Source organism: Ostrinia nubilalis, chromosome 5 (assembly GCF_963855985.1).
Source record: "Ostrinia nubilalis chromosome 5, ilOstNubi1.1, whole genome shotgun sequence".
NCBI lineage: Eukaryota > Metazoa > Arthropoda > Insecta > Lepidoptera > Crambidae > Ostrinia > Ostrinia nubilalis.
This window is the reverse complement of record NC_087092.1, coordinates 12,511,864-12,534,107: the sequence shown is the minus strand read 5'-3', so window position 1 is coordinate 12,534,107 and position 22,244 is coordinate 12,511,864. Positions and strand designations below refer to the sequence as shown.

The following is a 22,244-nucleotide window of genomic DNA, read 5'->3' as shown; positions in this document are numbered from 1 at the left end:
TCTGTAGTATTTCACTACATATATTATTTCGTTGAATATAAAAATCATAACCCTCCTTTTGCTTTACCGTAGTCGGGTAAAAATGACTAGAGTTTCCATAATGCTTTTGTACATTTAAAACATTGTACACATTTTAAATTGTAGGATATTATTGTGATGTAAAAATATGGTTTGGTTAACGCAAAGGATAGTAGATAGAGCCTACCAGAATAACTAGAGTTCGTCAATATTTGGTCGATCACGAGAAAATTAAGATATTGGGAAAATGATTAATTTATTTCTTAACTTTCGGAAATTTCGCTAAGAGTCTTTATTAAATGGGGAATTATTAGGTACTTCAGCTGCACTTATAACTTATATTTTTATTTTTAATTCACGGTTAGGCTCTACTGCTTTACTCTCCCTTGCACCATATCACTTTTACTTCACAAATGGACGATGATCAACATTTCTAAAATTAACAAAATTAAATAACATCTCATTAAAACTATTTACATAAAATATAAATCTTTAACAATAAAAACTCCACCACAGGCAGCAACTATAACTAACTATTAATAAACCATACAAATAATAATGGAAGTGAAATTTACGTATTAGTTCCTAAAATTAGATGTAAACATAAATGTATGAGATACTAAATCGTCTTGGGATCAGATACTGTTAGTCGTAATCTAATTACATAATTAATAAATAACACGATCCTTCTGAATATTATTGCGGTAAAGTTCTAGATAACCGTTTGAGCCACTTTTCCTTATTATTAAAGGCCCATAATATTGATCTATTCTTTGAACGATCCATAGCGACTTGCAAAAACTTTTGACTTCGAATTTCGAATTGTTTGCGTATTCGAATCGCCATCAAAAGATTTAGTATGAAAACATAAACAGCGCCCCTGTGAACGTGACGTGAAACTAAGTATGGAAAATGATAGCACGAAATTATTTTTTACAATCGATATCGTCACGTTATCGTTGAATTCGAAGGCTGGGTATCGAATTTTGTCGAATACGCAAACGATTCGAAGACGTAATTTTTCGTGCTAGAGGTACTGAAATCACTCAAAAGGACAATCACTGGAGTAGTAATTTAAGGCTTGATTAGGTACGAAACTAACTAAAACTAGTTTTAATCTGGAGCTTTTTAGTGTTTGCTCTTATTCACTTAAATTCAACGGATCTTGGATCTGCTTAAAACGAGTTTTGAGTCTCTTTCTGTAATATGGGCCGATGGCTTGATAATGCTTTCAATAATTACATTTCTCATAGAAGTAATTCGCCTATGACATAATTTTTTAAAGTTTTCTATCACTTATTATCAAAGGAATTACATTTTATAGAAATGTGATTGCAAAATAAGCACTACATTTCAAAATCTTATATTTAATGAACTGATCTTAGAACTATGAAGGCGTTTGTATTTTAATTATTTAATTTTAAAAGCTTAACCATTTAGGTATTTATTAATAATCACTATGGGGTCTGTTACCATGATATAAAGTTGGTAATAAAATGTACCTAGTACAGTAAACGACATCACACATCTTAATTGATGAGTAAATGTTTACGTCGAACATTAAAATTCACAATAGATATTTTAAAATAAACATTTTAAAAGAAAAGGCACCTTTTGAGTTAATATTTTTAAATATACCAAGCTCAGTTATGGTCCCACTCAGCCTACTAATTAGGTAGGTATTGTAATAACAATTTGTGTAATTTTAAAATACGAAAATAATCAAATAAAATATTTATCACATTTTCGTTCTGATATGTTAGCCAGTAGGTAGGTACGCTAGATTTAGATATTGAAACTTTAATAAGTTTTGAATTTAGTGTTAAACCATAGCCTAGGTAATCATATTAGTAAATCTGTCCTTATTCCATAGGTATGGCCAAAGCATTGGTAAGTCCCATAAATGTTAAGGTATCGTGATTATTACATGGTACTTATTCCATGCCCATCAGCGACAAACGTAGCAACTTTCGGTTTGGTAAAGCGTTGTTCACACGATCTTGTTGCTGATGTAGACACAGCATGTGCTTTTTTCTTTTAAATCTAAATACTTGATGATTTCTTATAAATAATTAATAACGCTCAAAGGGTCACACTACTATCCGTAAGTAGACTAGCAATTGTCTAATATTTACATAAATATATTACAAAGTCTGAGGCACTATAATCACATCTCGTCTGTGATATTGCAAAGTATAAGTCACATTCACAGGAACTTCTCCGGCACTTATTTATCTCGTGACGCTTCACTGAGGTATGTTGTCCAGTAGATGATATTGAAAAGGAAGAAACCTACTGGGAATAGAATAAGGGCGATACGGTCTAGTGTACCATGTTGGGCGCCACAGAACATGACGCCGTCATACACCATCGCCGACATACGCGCCATGGCGCCAGTCGGCCGATCACCACTGGCCATTGCCTCCAAAATGGGGGAATCCTAAAAATTTAAACACCATAAAATAACATGATAATCAACATAAATCAACAATTACGCCGTACTAAAGCAATATCTAATTTCTAGACTAAAATAACCTAGACACAAACGAACTACGATTACTTCACACACGCACGATTGTCGGCTGACATGCGCTTAAGCTGTGCACACATTCAATTTTCTTTAACCAATTACCTACATACTTGTACAACTATTTTCAGCACATCACATTTAACAAGGTCTAGACCAACCCTATTCTGAATAAAGCGACTTGGTCATTATAAACCAGTCCTGAAGATTTTCAAATTCAATCGCAGATAAGTTACTTGCTGTTTAATTTGGTCGGTCGAATGATTCAGAACATTATGGACACGTGAACAATAACATGCCTCGTCCAATTTATTATACTTGTCTACAATCTACTCAAGTGATTCATAAATTTTTAACCTACATGCTTTAGCTTTTCTAATTTTGCCTACCTTTTACTTAAAGTGTACCAACGACTGCGTTTAGCGCTAGCCACACAGTGCAGTGTTCAGTTTGATATCGTCTTTACCTTGCTAACAGACCTTGTTTCACATCCAACCTTATTTTGTCTCCAATTCCTTTTTCCCGAGTGGGACGACTAAAAATTTGTGTCCTAATTTTAATGATCATACCACGCGTACGTGTTAACCTATGTTATTATACGTGCAAAGAACAACACCGTACAAGGTTAGGTACATAATTTGCTCAAGCTGAAGGCTCGTGGCGCTTGTGTTTTGTACCTACCCTTTGGATGGTCTGGTGGGAGAACTGTTGTTTTAGGCCTTCGTCCTCGACGCTTAGTTGCGGGGAGAAGACACCGCCTTGCGGTGTACCCGTCACAGGGGTGCTTAACCTCTGTGAAAAGAAATGTATTTTTATGGGCTGACCGCAGGGACAACCGTCAAATTATGTGACACTGGCTAACTGATTATAACTTATTCTTGTGCAATCGCAACAACAATAAACTTATAAATTAACATGGCCTCGATTAATGTTTAGCCACGTTGACACCACCTGAAAATGATAAGGATTTGGAAACAAAATTACAAAACACTGAAATACACAATGATAATTAGTCAAGTATTCGTATAAAACTTATACTTAATAGTGATAGTGAAAAGCAGAAAGCATTTATAAATTGCTGATTTAAAAAAACTAAACTACCTAAAAGTCTACCTACCCAGTGGTATGTACCTACCTATGTAAAAAGATTGCCTAGAGACTTCTGTATGTAACATTATAAAAGATGCCTAAAAGTGTAGGTAAGTAAAAGTGGTTAAAATAATAAAGTTACAATTTACATTTCAAACTAGTTGCTAGGCCACGCTTATTGTATACCGAATACGAGTAAAGTACATTTAAGTATCTTGATTAAGAAGTAATATGACTCTAATACTCTAAGTTCTCCTAATGTGCCTTTTTCGGACCATAAAATCGGTCTACTCTCTAGCATCTAGCTTGGTTTGGTATTAAGTACTTATCAACACAGGGTCAAATTATTCTGTACACTGCTAGAATGCTCTAGAGGACAGTCCTTTACCTGTGAATGGTTGATATGTAAGGGCGGCGGCGCGAGCTGGGCGGCTGAGGCCGCTCTTCTCAGGTCCTGCCGTCGCCTGCTCCAGTTCTTGTCGTACCGGATTCCAAACAGCACAACGAAGTACTCCAGGAGTGCGAAGAACACGAACAAAGTGCACGAGATCAGCCAAACTTCTATGCACTTCAGCTCGAGTGCATCTGGAGAATTTGTGCTGGAAATTGGTAAGCTGTTTTATTTTTCCATGAGATTGTATTACTTCTTTGGGCATAAAATTCATGGAGATAGCGGAGAGAATCTTCGTAAAATGCACTTGGATGCACACGGATATTAGCGAAAGGTAAAATTCAGATTTTTAAAGCATAGTTGAAATTGAAGAAACATATGATAGAAATATTATTACTGATTTGTAAAGTGTAACCAACACTTAAGTCGTTCGTCGGTAACAGAAGACCAACGAACATTGTGGCGACAATGACAATAGTAGGTACAGTCAGCGTCAACTAGTTCGTAACACTCAAAGTAGCCAAAAAGCTTTTTAGCAATCTTTGTTACAATTGGAGTAAGGTTGTGTTGTATTTTTTTGGCCACTTTGGGTGTTGCGATCTATTTAACGATGACAGTATCGTAGCGTAGCTAGTTTAAGTACCGATTCTGAAAAGAGGAAGCACTGAGGGCTAAGGGCTAAGATGTTCTTTATCAAATTACCTGACTGTGTCAAACATCGTGACCAGCGAGAGCAGCGTGGTCACTAACAGCACCATTCGACCCGGCACGATCTCCGGGATGACGCAAAAGCTGCCCCAGGAGATGATCACGAACAGGGAGGAAGGCAGGTAGCTCTCCAGGAGATAGCTCCGGAGCTCTCTGGATAGTTTGATTTGCAGACGAGCTGCTGAGTGCTCGCCTGGAATCAGCATAAAGGGTTAATAAGGAACTGGAAAATACAATGTTTAAAGTGTCGCTAAGATTCTTGTCTCCATAAGATTTTTTTAAATGTTGTTGTCAATTCAACTTGTGCAGTCAGCGTCAAATAGTTCGTGACACCTAAAATGGCCAAAAAGTTGATGATACAACCTTATTCCGATTGCAACAAAGACGTGTTACTAACTTTTTGGCTACTTTGGGTGTCACGAACTATTTGATGCTGACTGTACCATGCAGATTAAGAGTAGGCGCACACCGTTGATTTTTCGTCGGTAGTTTTAGTCGGGCAGTTGATCAGTATGGGCAAATGGGCATCTATGGGAGTGCGCACACTACGCCGATTCGATTTGGCCGATTCTTCATACAAATTAAAATCGGGCACAACTATCGGCCAACTAAAAATCAACGGTGTGCGCCTACTCTAATTGTCATGGTCATAACAAGAATCTTAGCTTGCACTAAACATCAACAAACACATAAAATTTCCATGCAGTCCAACTCTACATAAACTATCTTCAAATTAGCTACTTAGAAAATGGCAAAATTATTCCTACAAAAAGATACCAATCAACACTAAATACTTTGATGAATAGTCTTCTCTATTTTAAAACTAATATTTATGTGTTTAATTAATATTTTATGTAATTTAGATATGTATAAGGTGTCAAAGATGCTCTACATCTTATAAAAAAAAATTATACCTAACTACTCTACACAATGATAAAAACGACGACGACAACAATACAATTTCTAGTTAAAAACATCATAAAATTAAAGACATTCACAATGCGTTTTAGACTAAATACAAATATAAAACCACACACTTACAAACAAGGAAATGCTCGGCTCGGACGCTGTTCTAAAATTTTGAAATCTAAACAAATTAATAGTAAAATTATAAAGAAGTTATTTTGTTGGATGAAAGTAACGCGTTCAAAATAAACATAACTCCCTTCGCTTTTGATTAATTCAAATTATTTGAATTCATTTATTATTTAGATTCATAGCTCTACGACTCAAATGTTATGAATTAGTTTAGTAGCATAAAATATAGAGTAGCGCTAATTACTAATTTTAGAATCGGCAATGGTATAAAATATCGTTATTTTATGAAAAATATTAAATTTAAAGTACCTACTGTTCAGGGTTGCTTAGTATCTCAGTTATTCCTAATTTCCTACCTCATCCGGGCCAAGCGGGCGGCATGCGAGCGTAGCACAACGCATAGCGTTAGTGGACACAGTTAGTTCAGGCGCAAACAGAAGCGCAAAGCAATAAATATACATTTACCTTCACCAAAATTGCGAATATGTTTACTTTTGTCCGTGACGAACGTCACAACGTATTTGGGGAGTCGGAAGTGGCTGCGTTGCTCGCTAATCAGACCCAGGCCCAACCACGACGCCACGTCACGCCACTCGAACCGAACGTCTTGTGTTGTGTACTTATCTAAAAAGAGATACCATTAAACATCATTATGACTGTGATGTCTGTGATAATAAAATGGTTTATGCGATGCAGATGGTTACTTCTTCATGAAAACTATTGTTGGAGTTGCGTCAGCTGTGGCATTGTCTAGACGAAGGTCTGTCAGCTTGAGAGCAGACGAGTCTAAAATTGATATTTTTACCAATCTCCAAGAATAACTGTATTATTCGAATTTGGATTTGATTTACGAGGACAGATTATTATGGGTAATAAATATTACAATCGCATTTACTCCTCTGTAATAAAGTAATCCTGGATAGATATAAGCGATCTTTTAGTCCTAGGAAAGTATTAAGTAGCAAGTGGGATAGTAAGAATTACTTTTGTAAGACTGAAGTAGAATACAAGGTAGTCTACATGAGTTGATTGATGAAGACACTGTCTGCATAAAAGTTGTTTATATTTAAACCACCCCGTTATTGGAATCATTAGGGACGCAATTTCTCACATAATAACATTAGCGGATGTAGACACGAGTGCTATTAGATTTCGCTTCCGATTCGGTAGAGTTCAATTATTGTTTGAGAACTATTAGGGGTGAAGAAAAGCTAACACGTAATCGAGTCAATATCGTTTCGTGGAGGAAATACCTAGATAACATATAAGATGTAAAAAATTTGATTTCACAGTTCGATTTTCTGAGTGAGAAACTATTGTGTTAAAATCAGAAAGATCTGAAAATACTCACAACTACTGAAGTCTATTGCACAATTCTGCACGTCCAATGGATACAGAACGAAGTCCATCTCGCACTTGATTGTGATGGTAGCACTGAGAACAAAAGCGCACAGTCACATCTCAATGCGTTGTAATTTGCTCGTAAATCCTCTACTTAGTCGTTATACACTCGAGTAAACCGTTAATCTTTTGTTAAATCTAATTGAGAACCGCGGTAAATTTTATGTGTCTTCGTAGAGCCAACCAGCGTTTAAAATTAGTGCGTTGTAAGTTGCCAAAACAAATAGTGAACATTGTACATACAGTTCAGATTGGATTTATAATGTACTAGCTTTCTGCCCGCGGCTTCGCCCGCGTGGAATTTTGTCTGTCACAGAAAAACTTTATCGCGCGCGTCCCTGTTTCAAAAACCGGGATAAAAACTATCCTATGTCCATTCCCGGGACTCAAACTATGTCCCTGCCAAATTTCATCGAAATCGGTTGCGAGGTTTAAGCGGGAAAGCGTAACAGACAGACAGACAGACAGAGTTACTTTCGCATTTATAATATTAGTTGGGATAGTTGGGATAGTTGGGATTGTTACACAATACTTGCGTTTAACGGCAACAACATTAGTTACGGTTTGTCAAAATACACGAAATTTGATAAGCCAAATCGTTGCTTTATTTTTTACTCGAGATGATGTCAGATACAAAAACATCTTAATATACATAATATATTGATACCTGACATCAGAATTATCGCCATCGTTTAAAAATGAATGTTAACTAAATCAATGTCTTCTTGAGACTCTACAAATCAACATCAATTTCCATGTTATAGAAAACATATTCGTGAGTAAACAGCTTGATAAATTAATTAATAAGAAAAACAGACGAACCCAATACTGACTGAGACGGTGCCATTGGAATACAGCCTAAGTGACGCCATCTCCTGGAGCACGGAGAGGATCCTCATGGTCTGCAGCTGCCAGATGTACAGGTCCGGCGTCCAGATCAGCTGCCGGTACTCCCATGGCAGGTCGATGAACGGCGTGTTCTTCGGAATGTGTAACCGATGCTCCTCCCATGATACTTGCAGGAAAATGTCCAATGTTATCTCCTGGAAATTGGAAATTCAGTTAACTGTATTCCAATTTAAGAACTAGAATCGTTTGTAGAGTTTCAGTCGTAGTCTCGTAGCAACATATGGTTCGGTGGAAACTCATGTTGTTAAGTTAGTTGGAAGCAATAAACATGTTGAATATTGAGTATCTATCTATTCATGTTTTGCATTAACTTTCGTCAAGTTTTTGTTTTACTCGTGTCTTTGCTTGTTACATGTTTTACCAGTGTAACAAGATTTATCGACGTGCTCAAGTTTTGTTGAGGAAAACTAATATGTACGAGTATGTCACATTTGAAAAGTTTCGTAATAGTTTTATTGGATCAGTTCTTTTAGTATACCTCTCAAACTACATAATAGAAGTTATTTGTTTCTGGCCTGTAAGACAATGACAGTCATATTTTATTAAAAGTTAAGCAAACACCAGTGATAAAGCTCACCCATATCGAGATTCATGATTAAGGTAAATCTATATGTATATGGGTTCCCGTCTCTGATTTTGTATTATAGTACTCGGGACACTAAAATTGACCTAAATCACTGCTTGAAAAGCTCGTAAACCTGACTTTTGCTAAGTAGTTATTGTTTTCAGGTCGTGGTTGGCATTTCAAATGAGCGTCGTCATATTTTGGGGCGACCTCAACAGTTTCTGGGGCAACGATATTTTGCCATTTATTTTGCGTAGGACAGTCTCTATTATGATTATTTTAATAATGAAACGTATTTCGTAAAAACTTAATCTCTTACTCGTATGTGTCAGAAGATAAAATCCTTTTTCCAGAGGTGGTTTTCTACTATGAACCTAAGCATGTTAGCTTTACTGCGAAAACGTTTACTATGCCGTGTATTTTCGTTTGTCCCCTTTGTTTACCTATTCACCGTCTTCTATTGACACTTTGAAACCATAAAAATATAAAAATAAAATTATACCGAAGCAAAACAAATACAGAAATAAATGGCCTGTCCAATAATAAACAGCTACCACATTGTGGCTATAGTAGTTCCAAAAACTTTTTTAGGAGTTTCGTGGCAGTTGGAATTTGCGATTCATAATTTCCCTTTCATGCTTCAGTCAAAGAAAATGGCACGAACTTTTGTTTTGAAATGAAAATTTTTTAAGACAGACTTTTTTGATTGTGATAATTTCCATCACTTACGAGTAATGTTTCGTCTTTTTCAATAAGGCTATAATTATCATGTTATAACATAATGAGGCAATTTGACTTAGCTACTGGTAAAAAAAAACGCATTTAAACTTTAAATACCTACCTACTCTTGTCCAGTTATCAGCAAATGTATCATGAAACAACTCATTTCATCATTTAACAGGCTGAATGGTTAAAAAAATATATTTATGTAATGAACAATTTACGCTAGTATAAAGTTGTACAAATAAATGGATACCTACATACCCCTTTGTTCTCATCAACTCCGGACACCCTGTTGACGTTCACACCTATGTACACGGTGGTGTTTTTCCCTGAAACACAACGACATTTCTTTCAATTTCCTCGAATTATGATAAACTATAGCGAAATACAAGTAATGATATCTAATTTTACTGTGGTTACTCGGAGACATCGCCGGTGCCTCCTTGGCGGAATTTATGTTCACTTTGCCCACCCACCCATAATATGCATGTTTATTTACAAAGTTTTAGAAGCTAAGACAGCGAAATGAAGGCAAATCGCTTACAAATTTCCACTCTTTTAGCTACAGTAAATGTTAATTCAATTCTGTATATTTAAAATTATAATTAGTATTTTCACGATCATGTCTTGGATGAACTGTGTTGACTGACACTTAAAAAGACTTGCTGAAAGTCTATAAACCTTAATTAATCCTGGTATACTAGATACATACCTACTAGGTATACAATTTTATAGTTCTTTTGTCGTACAGCACCCTTGCATATTTAAGCAATCAACTAAAAATTACTTAATTGATCTAGAGAGAGTGCATCTATCTATGTCATATAAACGTTTATGTGTAGGTCAAGCACAGCTTTCGATATCTAAAATTATTTTGAAACGGTCCGTTTACATAAAACCTGTCAAGGAGGGATAGCTTGACTAATGACCGCTCGTCAACCTCGGCGATTCGCTGACTAACATCCGCATCTAAGTGGATAGTGGTTATATCAGCCACAGTTGATCTTCGGTCAAAAATAGGCCGATATTTTTAGCAACAGACCCTGTTTTGATACAACCCGCCTTTGAAACAGGATTATCTTTGGATCTAGACCGTATATCATTTATTATGTCCGCAGATCTAGCGAATACACGATAACTGTATATTATGATATTTACTTCGCCTCGTGTAAAACAAAGGAAACAAAGTTATAACTGGTTACTACTTTTTACACTGAAAGGTAATTATTAAGATAATTTCCATTTCCATTCTCAGAATTTTTTCCTTAATTTGACAATATGACTATGCCTCTACCTACCTATAAACAAATTACTGAATGCGTTTTTTCCCTCTCCATTTTAAAGTGTCTGTCTAATATGGATTCACAAAATGAAGCCTTTACTAAAATTGCTTCCGCGAAGTCCTACTATTAAATTGGTTTAGTTAGAATCGTATTCGTATTGTAATGATCAAAATGAAAATTAGAACTATTCAAGTTTCAAATCATTTTTGTACCTGGTGTAACTGTAACTATACAAATGAAAATATTTTTAGGAGCTTTCTCAGCATATTTATAGACTTTGGGGCTCTACATTATTTAAATTAAGTAGGCACTTACCAGGCGGAATGTTCCTATTGTAGTTTGTTGGTATCTGGTAGATATGCTGGTCCATGTACAGGATCTGGCTGAAAAAAGTTAAGATTTATCAGATTACTATGAACTGAAACAAAACGACTGAAATATGTATAGAGTTATTTCATGATTATTCAAATTACTTGGTCTGTTTTTGAGGCTTACTAGCGAATAGTTAGTTGGTCTAACTAATTGGACTAGATATTTAGTTTAGTTTTAGCTAAATTGGCGGGTTCGAATGCTTTGCTCTGCTAAGTTTGGAATTAGGTTTTAATTATATTACAACAGCACATGTCATTGTAATTTGAATGCTTTATTATTTTATTGTAATTACTTAACTCATAAGGGTAAGTATACTTATCTATACTTATAATAAATCTGTAGAGAGGTCAATTCTGTACATGAAATATATTTTCAAAATAACTATCAGGGGGTGATAAGTGATCGATACTGATGCCAAAAATGCAATCAGTATGCAATTTTTGTCTGTCAGTCTGTCTGTATGTTCCTTATAGAAACAAAAACTACTCGACGTTTTTTAACGAAACTTGGTACAATTATTCTTCATACTCCTGGGCAGGTTATAGTATACTTAGGAATTCCCACGGGAACGGGAATTAGCGGGAAAATCCTTTTGTATGAAAAATCTAAACCGCTTAAGTTAGACGCTTGAAATTTGGCATGCAGGTACCTTAGTAAACTTAAAGCTTAGTTACAACAGGATATTGCAAAATTCCCACGGGAACGGGAGTAAGCGGGAAAAAACATTTGTATGAAAAAATCTTAACCGCGTAAGATAGATGAAGCGGGTAAAACGGGATCCACGCGTACGAAGTCGCGGGCGGTCGCTAGTTACATCATAAAATAATATGATATGATTTGTGGGATTAGGGTCTGGTTCATCGCAGTTGTAAACATCGACTAATTCTGTTAATGGCCTCTATTTCGCCGTATTAATTGTCCAACACACCCCATGTCGTCTACTTGTGTGTAATCTTAGAAAGGTTAAAGTGGATATCGTGTAATGCCCCATTTCTTTAGTGATATACCTATGATTTATTTTCCTTAAGGACTTAGGTTATCAACATTTTGATAAATTATAAATATGCCCATAATACATTTTAGTTTTTGATATGACAAACAATTTAGAACTTAAAACAAATTGCATTGCATTTATTCTTCAAGAATTTCAGTATTTAAAGGAACGTTAAAGTATTTTTACAAGTAAAAAGTTTTATGAGTGCAAGTTCGATTAAACTCAGGTGATTAATTACCTCAGCTGTCAGATGTTATCAGTTCAGGGAACACTTGCATGAGGTGTTTAAAATTAAAATGAGCATTAATTGACATGCAGTGTTTTCTTAGTAATCTTATTGTGTAAAATATAGATTACTTGACCATTTACACTCATAAACTTAACATCGATGATTGAAATACATCCCTAAAGAAAGCCAAAAGTTACTCTAAGGCCGAGTTACACTTCTTACTTTAATCTTCACTATAACAATAACCAGTGTTGTGTGGAGTTTGACAGACTTTTGACGCTTGTATGGATGGTGGATGGGAGGGCTACCTTTTTAGTATTATTTTTTACTATTATTTTTGACGATCATTAGTGCCAACATATTGGTTAAAACTAAATAAAATATTTTTGATTTTGGTGCTACCCAGAGTTAATATCTCTAGCACGCTATCCTATGCTAATGTCAGCACATCATCATCACTGTAAGTTGTTCTAGGGCTAGGTGTCACTCCCTCTTATAGTTTTTGATCACTCAAGAAACTTAAAACATTTATCAAAGTGTCAACATATAAAACATACGGAAGTGCACTACTAAGTAGGTTCACATAGGTCAACATGTGCATGCGCCGGTAATACAATTACAGCAAGGTGAAGATCTGAACGGATTAGGGCCAAGCCTAAGCAAGGCTCAGCGCTGGAAATACGTTTACTATCTACGATTAGAAGTATTTAATAATAGTAAATAAAGTTTTAATGATAAAAATATGTACCTACTCTTTTGAAGTAGAAGAAGGTTGCATTAGTAAAATTACTAATCTTCATAACTAATTAAGAATCAAATTATTTTTTTCAGACGTTCATAATCTTCGAAGTTGGTACAAACAAAAATTGCAAGCACGTAGGTAGATATAATATTGTGTTTTTAGATATTTTTGTGATACGAGTAAACATCTCGTTACACCAATAAACATTTCATCATACAACCATTATAATGGAAGCAAAACAATTCTTTACATAACAGTTATATGCTCCTCTTTAAATTACATAATATTGGTTTACTTTACGCATCAACACTTGGTATTTTTAGGTCATGTTAATGAAATGAAACCTTATAAACTTCTGGTTTAACACGCAACGGAGAAGTAGGTATGTTGTATGTAAAAACAGGGGTAACAAATTAAACATTACTAACAAAGTTACCGATAAGAGCAAAAAACAGCATGTAGTATTTTTTGTGTTTAAATTAAGTAAGAGTAACCTCAAGATAAAAGGAAAATGCGAAAAATTTCACAATTTGGTATAGTATTTAGACGTACTTATTTGCGTATTTTAAATTGATGGTCAAAACTTGAAACCAAACTCAACATCCATCTAAACCTCTGATTTATTTTATCCTAGGGCCAGTTTGAGCACTAGCAGATGGCTGGAATTCTGGACTATATTCTCTGATAGCCTATTCGCAAGATGTATCATCTGTCATCCTCCAAAAGTACCTACACACTTGCAGGTTTTGTAAAATATGTTGCCAATAAGCAATAATTAGAAAAATAAATAAATGGCAACCATTTTAATAATAATATAATAAATAAATCGTGTAGTTCCTCCTGAAACGTAGAGCAGTACCTACGTCCTACATTACACATACGCATTATGCACCTAGTATAGTTATGTAATAACATGTAGGTCATCATTTTCACGTCCTGCTCCCAATTAATTCGTCTGGGATCTTGGCACTATCTGGGGTCGACACACTGTCTTCCATTCATCCCGGTCTCGTCACTGTGCTATCAGCTGCCATTCAACCTGGCTAGCATTCTCATTCATTCCATCCATATTATTATTATTATTTCACGAAGCTATTTTTCAGCTTTATCACGGAATTTTCTATTGTGGCATGAATTCACGATTTTTTTTTTATACAGAACAAGGCAGGTATTTGACCGCAATCACCCCTGATCATTTCAGTATTTAGAAGTAAAATGTTACTCTTTTTGGACCTACGTATGAAATAGGTAAGGAAAGTATGTCATGGCAGATCTAAATAGCTATAAAGTTTATTTATAAACAGAAAACTGAAAGTAAATGTTTCCACGCAAGTTTTGGGCCTGCTGAATTTTGCACGGCCTATTAAACGTCTACGTCACTGTAAAAATGCCTATATACGTAATTACATTACTATACTTGGTCTTGGGTTAATATATTGTATAAATAATGACTTCGTTTGCAACTAATGGGGCTGCATCAAGTTCATATTAACCTTGTGCTGGGTCTAGGGATGTTTAAAAGTAACAACGATATCGAAATGAAAGTTAGTGAAGAGGAGTTTTGTTCCGTTTAGAATTTGTGGGGTTCTGAACTATTATAATCCATTGTGTAAGCTATTCACTGCTTTGTAGTTGCAGGTATCAATGTTGATCTATCACCTATTAAAATAAAACTTTCCCAGACAGTTTTAAATTGTAAATAGTAACTCTATTTAGTAAGATTGGTTGTATTATTAGCTAATCTGTAGGTAGCTAAATAGTAACTATAAATACGATAAAAACTTTGTGATTACCTATGTGCTGTCGTCTCTACATTATTTTTCTTTTTTTAATATTAATACAGTTTAGCTATCGACAGCTTCGTCCATCCCTAGCTTACACGTGACTTTTACTATAAGTCGTATGCAATTAAGAACTTGGTTAAAAATCGCATGTCTTGGCGTGGCACGAACTTTTGTCATAAGGCAACTCTATATGCTTATGTTTTTATCGCTCTAGGTCATTCATATGCACTAGTAAACTAATTATTACCCTATTTAACTAACATTGTATGATTCCGAAATAACACCACAGTTTCCGCGATTTCAGTTCGTTTGAATAATTTATTTTCAAGGTTGCATTGTTAGACGTCAATGTGTATTAACTAGAATAATTTTATTTATAGGAAAAAATTAAAAACACTACTTGTAGCTTAGCTTAGATATACATATGTATGTACATACCTAATGAAATTATAATCCAGTCAAAAGTTATAAATACTTGGGCGAATTTTACCGCGACGTGATTTGAGATTCCATATTTTTCCTAGTAAAATGAGGCCAAGGTCAACCATAATTTTATATATAGATTTTGTTCCTTAATTTTAATAAATTCTATTTTCAATCGAGCCAACCCTATAAGTAATTTAGTTTCAAATATCCACTTATTCACATAATATTTTTGTTAGGTTCTTATCAAAATACATACTTCTTACTAACAATGCAATATCGGCAGAAGTGCTATCAGGACAAACATGAGACTTGTAATAAATAATTAAAGGAACATATAGGATTACACTTTTCAGTTACCTTTGTCGATTTCTTTTCTGTTTAACATGAGTTATCGTACTAATAATAGTGATTCGTGCTTTTTGAGTTTTACACACCTTTTTTATTCACGAAGTAATTGAATTTGCCTATCTAGATTCTAGAGGATTTAGAAATTTTAATTTCAACAAATGCCTTGTGTTTTCTAGTTGTAGTTAAATGACAACACCCGCAGTATAAATGCAGTAAATCAGCTTAGGATTTATTATGTAAAGACGTGGCTGCAATACAGCGGAGAACTCCGCGACATTTTAAGCCCAAGTGACTACATACCATATTTAAGGATCAAAATGAACTTCCTTATGTATTTATCGCGCAAGGGTAGTTAAAGAGGCAACAAATGTAGAATTTGTCTATCTCTCTCTGCTTCAGGCAAAAATGATACAAACGTGCCAACGAAATAGACACATATTTTACGCCCGAAAAACCTAACTCTTCGGCGACAGGTAGAATTAGTATTCGTAAGTATTTATCTACTTTTATACAAGTTCAATAATTTTCAGGGGCCATATACCGGCTTGCGAAGCTTGCAAATGGAATTCATCTGATTTCACTGAAGTTTGCAAAATGGAATTCAGCTTAACTGAAAGCTATCTGCAGAAAAGCTCCGCTGATTCACAGCCCCGGCTATAGGCGGAAGGACGGCTACACGCGACTGACGAAGAACAGTCACAGTAATTCTTTCAGTTTCCGGTACACGCACTTTCCATACTGCAGAATAATCAGACGTTTATCGTATTTCCTTACGCAATCATTATGGAGTGTAAACGTTTCCTGTTGTATTTTTCATGACCTTAATATTCCGACACCCTTGGCAATATTTACATACATTTTTATATTGCTATTTAGGGTACTACAATTTTAAATGAGTTCAAGGCAACTTTCTTGTTAGCGATATGGTTATGATTTATTTGCTACTTAACTTACTGAAAGGTAATTTGTTTAAAACTAAACTTAGCTATAAAGAAAATACAAATTTAATGAATTATTTATTAAAGGAGTAACGATGAATTGTCTTTTTTAAATTAATTTGAATAAAATTTAAACGTAAAATAACGACAACTGATAAGCCCACAACACTGATCAGATACAACTCATGACTTATTCAGAAAAGCAAAGCAGATAGAGCCATAGTTCTAGACGTTGTTAGTCCTTTGATAATTTTTAAGTGTCTACGGACAATAAAAACCTACAACTACAATATTATGAAGCGCACAACTATTATACACTAGAAAACAAGAGTCAGTCTCGTTGAGAACAAGCGGATTCGGACAATAAACACTGTTGTTGTGACGAGCTTGCAAGAGTTTCAGTCGTGTTTACTCTACGCAATGTGATAGTGGAAATATAAAACCTGAAAATATGTGTAAAAGCCACAAAGTATCCTGGCTTTTATAGCCGTTGCAAACTGCTATTCCGTGACAGACAGGGACCAGACACATTTTTATTTGCATCCTAAATTATTGCCACTTTATGCCACTTTTCCTCGTCTTTGAGTCGAGCTTTTATTTTCAGAAACATGTTTTTTTTTGGAACCGATCTTTTATATCAAGTCATAATTACTGGGAATTAAGAATAATTGAAGTTGTCTGATCGTCTAGACGAGATACAAATTAGATCAACGCTTTTAAAAATCCTAGTTTATTTTTCTTCGTGTAATTTCTTTAGTTTTTTCATGTTGAGTATTTCTTAATGCCACACTGATCATAATGATGCGGGCCGAGTTTAGTTGATTTGACCGCAGACTGCAGAACGTATCCAGTGTGGCAAATCCTTATATGGCACGAGTAAGTTTGAAAATCTACCATAACAGAGACACAAAGTAATTACATGCGAGGTAAAATTGTTACCCATGATTAGAGGACTGTCACATGTTGATTTGAAAACATCACAAGGAAGCGGCATCATAATTGGGTGTTTACCTTTACCTCCCGCTCAAAATATCAAGCTGAACGTTTATTACGTGTGTGTATTTAACGAGATATAATGGCATAATAATCTGTTCAGAATACGTTCACAATTATATCATTACAGAGGTTATTTACACACAGATTCGTGTGTTTATACATAGCCATTTGCGGCTGGCTCACACCGAGATGATGATCCATTGGAGATGTGCCAAAGTCTGCCAAATTTCTGGGACGACACTTCCATAGCCCTCGAAATTATCAATTGATTTATTTAATACGCATAGGTTAAAGAACTTTCCCACGCTTCTGTTGCTATTTTAGATAATCTATGTCAAAAAGATTTTTTAAATAGCACTGAAGATCGTAATTTATTTATTTTATGTGAAGTAAAGAAAAAATATTTTGATCAGAAAATCTCTTGTAGATTGAACTGTAATCGTTTTCATAGTGAATTTAGGAGCGCTTTGCATCTATAAAACAGTAATTTTGATTGTTTATTTGTTGTTTCGGTAGACTAGTATTATTAGCATTGTATAGCCATAGTATAATAATGGTAGAGCGCTGGTACGGTGACTGCCATCTACTCGTGCATAGGTGATCAAATTTTGATTCCATTGATCCTGAAAGTTAAAGTTATCCGAGTTGCTAGTCCGAAGTAAAACCTCTTTTCTCTGCTCATCAAACCAATTGAAATCCAATATTGCATGTTTTTAACTGAAATTATGTTTGTTTTCTTTCATATTTTGTTCAAGTCAGAAGATATTATGAAGTTTTTCATGTAAAAACGTGTACTTCAATGTTTATCACACAACTCTAGCAGAAATGCCAATCATCTTTTGATTGTTTACTTTTTTGCCGCAATTATTTTTCTTACAAATGCTAATTTACAACAAGTGCGGGGTAACACTCGAAATATATGCTTATTGTATGAGCGATATATCATTATACAAAGTCATCTCCGGTCAGAATATGACTTGTGTAATGATCACATATGACACTGATCACATGATACGAGTAAGGCCCAGAACAGACGGTGAAACGTAACTGCAACGAAACTACAACTTTGTGATGATTCTGATGAATGAAACTGAAACTGAAAGTATCAAACTGGTCGCGTCATGTGTGGTCTCTCAACAGACGCTATGGCAGAAACTTAGATGCAACTCAAAAGTAACTACCTTAGCAGTTGCAGTTTCGTTGCAGTTGCGTTTCACCGTCTGTTCTGGGCCTAAGATGTTTGACTAATAACACCTTTTACAGTACCAAGGGATGTCGTCGCTTTGAGTGTTGGATTATTCCAATACTGTCGTTGTCATATCCTACTTACATCCTAAATGTATGAGATATAATTATATTTTTTATTTTATTTTATTAAAGTGGCCTAATTGATGCACTGTTTACATACACTTATTTCAACAAAACAAAATGCTGTCAAAGGAAAAAGTAAAAAACGTGAACTTCTGATCAACAGCTGATATGAACGTTTGTCGTCTCGACTCGAGGTCTCAATTGACGTATAGCCACGCCCGGACGATGGCATACGGATACGGAATGTAGAATACCTATCATTGAGAGTTTTATTCCCTCACCTTCAGGTCTAAATAGTTGAATTATGTGGACCCACGTCACTACACGTCAAGTCGGTACGCCGTGCATGCGTGCATTATGCAACCGTCAGACGCAGCTGCACCGAGTATTCGGACCAGCTATTTCAGTTGTCACTGTTACAACCACTAGGTATATTTAGGGTATCAGTGACGCAAATAGCGTGATAAACGGGGTTAAATTCGGTCGGCCGCTTTAGAATCTATTGTTGACTAAGTCGGGGATTGTTTACTATGAGTTAGCTTCAGATTTATTGGTTGATCCTTATTGTAGCGATCTAATGGCTGGAGTAAAGACCGAGGTTTTGTACATTAAATTGCCATCATGGTTCTATAACTAATGAATTTTGGATTCGGCTGCATTTACCTATGTAATTTTTATCATGAATCTATCAGGCTTGCCGATCTGATTACGCCATGGCACGGTTTTCATAGAGTTAGGGACATCTATTCTTTACATTATGTAGTGAGTAGACAGAATTACCTACGCAATATATTTTAGGTATAGTACGTATCCAAAAGTTTTTAATAGGTATAGATTTTTTTGTCAGCCCTAGCCCTAAATCTAACAATAGTGTAACATAAATCAATAATATCTGAGATAAATATAGTGTTTTAAATGTATAAACTCTATCAACATTTTTATGAATGTATTATTAGCTTTTATGACTGTCTAATTTTAGGAACACAGAATAAAAATATGTTTTTGATTCTACGTGTTCAAAATAATTTGGAATTTGGGTCATCCAACCTGCAAATGGTTTCTGTTTTTGCTATAAATCGCACTGGTTCCCGTTGACATGCGAGGGCCGTGAAGCTTGCAGCGTGCCAGGAGCTCTACGACTTTAGTGCGGTAAATCGGTAATCGTTTAAGTTATTTTTTTAATGGGAATTGTTATGCTTTCAGTGAGATTAATGGGGGGAAAAATAAGTATGTGCCAGTGTACTAAAGTTATATCTGAAGATCTACATTATACAAAATATACTAAATATTTATAGTTTTTGAGTAGACAAGCAAACAGATACGAAAGTTTCATAAGCCGGCACACAGATTGCATCACACTAAATAAAACATGTGACTGCACAACAAATGAATTAAATAAGTAACCAAAATATACGATTTAATGGTCAGGATCTGAAACACTCATGTATTTTTTCGAAATAAGTTCTGGGGTTTAGCCACGAATAACGGGTCTACTTATCTTCCCAATAGGTAAGACTTAAGAGTCTGTCGTTACACCTAATGTTTTACTAACAGTAGGTAGTACCTAATGTAGGATTTTTTCTATGGAGCATTAGGTACCAATTTACGTAAATTGTAACAAAATGACCTAATCGTATCTTCAAATAAAACATTCATAGAAACTGATAGCAGGTTAGAACTACCTTTCGTATTCGCACAGGAAATGCTTTAAATTCTGGCTTCTTTCTATGTCCTACATACATAATCTAGACGCTCGGCGTCTGCGATATTTGAAAATAACACTTTTTTATCTTTAGACATCTGGTAAATTATCCCGCCGTGCATTTCCATAATGTTTGCCAAGTTTGTTTTTTACATGCATTTATTTTTCAGAGTTAATGTTGATAAAACTAATAAACATGGCGGTTTCCCTTCGCTTTTCACAGGATGATTTCCTCTTCTTGTTTGTAGGTAACTAAGTGGTAACTTAGTTGGGTATGCTAGTGGTGAATACAACGGAGAAGCGCTTTATAGAGTTTTAGTAAACTAGTAATTTGAATGTTCTAAGCTGGTAGATATTAATACCTACCTACTATGTGTGTTTATTATACACCACAGGAATACTTAAGTAAGAGAAAATATTAAAAATCAGAATCGAAGAAAATAGTTCCACTGAAATCACTTCTAGTTGTTCTGGATTGTCTACCAGATTTTTCTTCGTGAAAAGCGAATATTATTGTGTGTGCATAATGCAGTGTCGGTGTTTATGTCAACAACGGAGCCGGCTGCCAAGAGCGCGGCCGCGGAGACACCAGCCCTGCCAGATCAGCGCCGATATGCACGTTATAAATACTTACTAATGCATATTATAAGCCCATATTCATTGTCCATTAGATAAAGCAATTAAGATTACATTAATCGCACTATTTGTTAAGTTTCAGGTATTTTATCTAATTATGGAAATAAGTTACTAACCACACAGAAACTATTTTATTGCTATTTAATTCAAAGGTTTCTTGAGACGTTAAAATGACTTGTAACTTTTCCATTCGCTAATGTCTTCATCAGATATCTTAGCCTCAAAAACAGACACTATATTTAAACAAAGAAAGACACTCTCGCCTTCGGAATAGTGACGCAGATAAAATAATTGTTACAGTAAACCAGACGGCTGTCTCGCGTGCCCATCTAAATTATTTTCGTAGCTCGTTCGAAGTCCCAGCGGGCACAGTATTCGGTGATCAATTTAAATAAGGCTGAACGAACCTCGCGCACTCGAGCAGTTCCTTGTTGGGGGTGAAGGTGGCCCCTCCGCCGAGAGCGACAAGGGCCAGGGTGTGCAGCAGCAGAGTCCACATGGCTACGGTCGCGCGGGCCGGCGCGGGCGGTCACCTCGCGTGCATCTCACAACACTCACTCGCCGGGGGCACATCGTCGGCTACGCGCACATCACTTCACCGTCGCAGCAGGACGCGACCTCCCGCGGGTCGAGGTCCGAGGAGCAGCGAGCGCGGAGCGACACTGCGCGGCGGCGGCGCGGCGGGCGCGGTCACGGGCGCAACCTTCGCTTCCGATCTCACCCTGTGACGCGCCACGAGAAAAACTACGCAACCGCTACCGGCGTACGCGGCGTTCAGTCTACTGCGGACACACGCGATCACTCACGTACTCATATACCTACACAAATCTTCTGCCACCTAATTATTATAGTTGACTTGGTAAAAATGAATCCCAGTGCGGGTTGAACGGCGTGTCGCGGTCGCGTGACAGCCTGCCGTGCCCAATCGTTAGACAACGGTTTGACTTCGCAAATGTACTCGCTCCCCAAAATAACAGACGCGATTAAACTTCAAACAAACAGCTTTTATAAATATCCGAGGCTAATATAAAACTGCGATGTCTTCATGAACAAAAGAAATGAGACGACGATTTGAAACAATCGTGAAATTATAAGAACGTTAAAAATATGTCGT

The 22,244-nt window shown here is 35.8% G+C and overlaps 1 protein-coding gene across 5 annotated transcripts; it reads right to left on the bottom strand.

Annotated features, from left to right (window-relative positions):
• Positions 1-819: 819 nt before the first annotated feature.
• LOC135071940 (glycine receptor subunit alpha-2-like) lies at positions 820-21,772 on the bottom strand. Of its 5 annotated transcripts, none has more exons than XM_063965830.1 (10): positions 21,538-21,772; positions 10,968-11,035; positions 9,631-9,698; positions 7,995-8,215; positions 7,123-7,205; positions 6,237-6,395; positions 4,728-4,926; positions 4,023-4,233; positions 3,227-3,337; positions 820-2,458 (listed from the first exon to the last, which is right to left on the bottom strand). In XM_063965830.1, exons 1-10 carry the CDS (start codon positions 21,627-21,629, stop codon positions 2,246-2,248), a joined length of 1,425 nt encoding a protein of 474 aa, XP_063821900.1. In that variant the 5' UTR covers positions 21,630-21,772; the 3' UTR covers positions 820-2,245. The 5 variants fall into 5 exon arrangements, with proteins under 5 accessions (XP_063821900.1, XP_063821901.1, XP_063821902.1 ...); XM_063965831.1 differs by having other exon boundaries at positions 6,264-6,395; XM_063965832.1 differs by having other exon boundaries at positions 10,968-11,031; positions 21,538-21,621.
• Between the last annotated feature and the right edge of the window lie 472 nt (positions 21,773-22,244).

Bases quoted from the DNA above. Each gene is read 5' to 3' on its own strand.
- LOC135071940 (XM_063965830.1), bottom strand. From the start codon at position 21,629: ATGTGGACTCTGCTGCTGCACACCCTGGCCCTTGTCGCTCTCGGCGGA. The intron at 8,216-9,630 runs GTATGTAGGTAT...TCCAATTTCCAG, and splicing joins GAGTTGATGAGAACAAAGGG to GAGATAACATTGGACATTTT. The intron at 4,234-4,727 runs GTAATTTGATAA...ACCAATTTCCAG, and splicing joins ACGATGTTTGACACAGTCAG to CACAAATTCTCCAGATGCAC.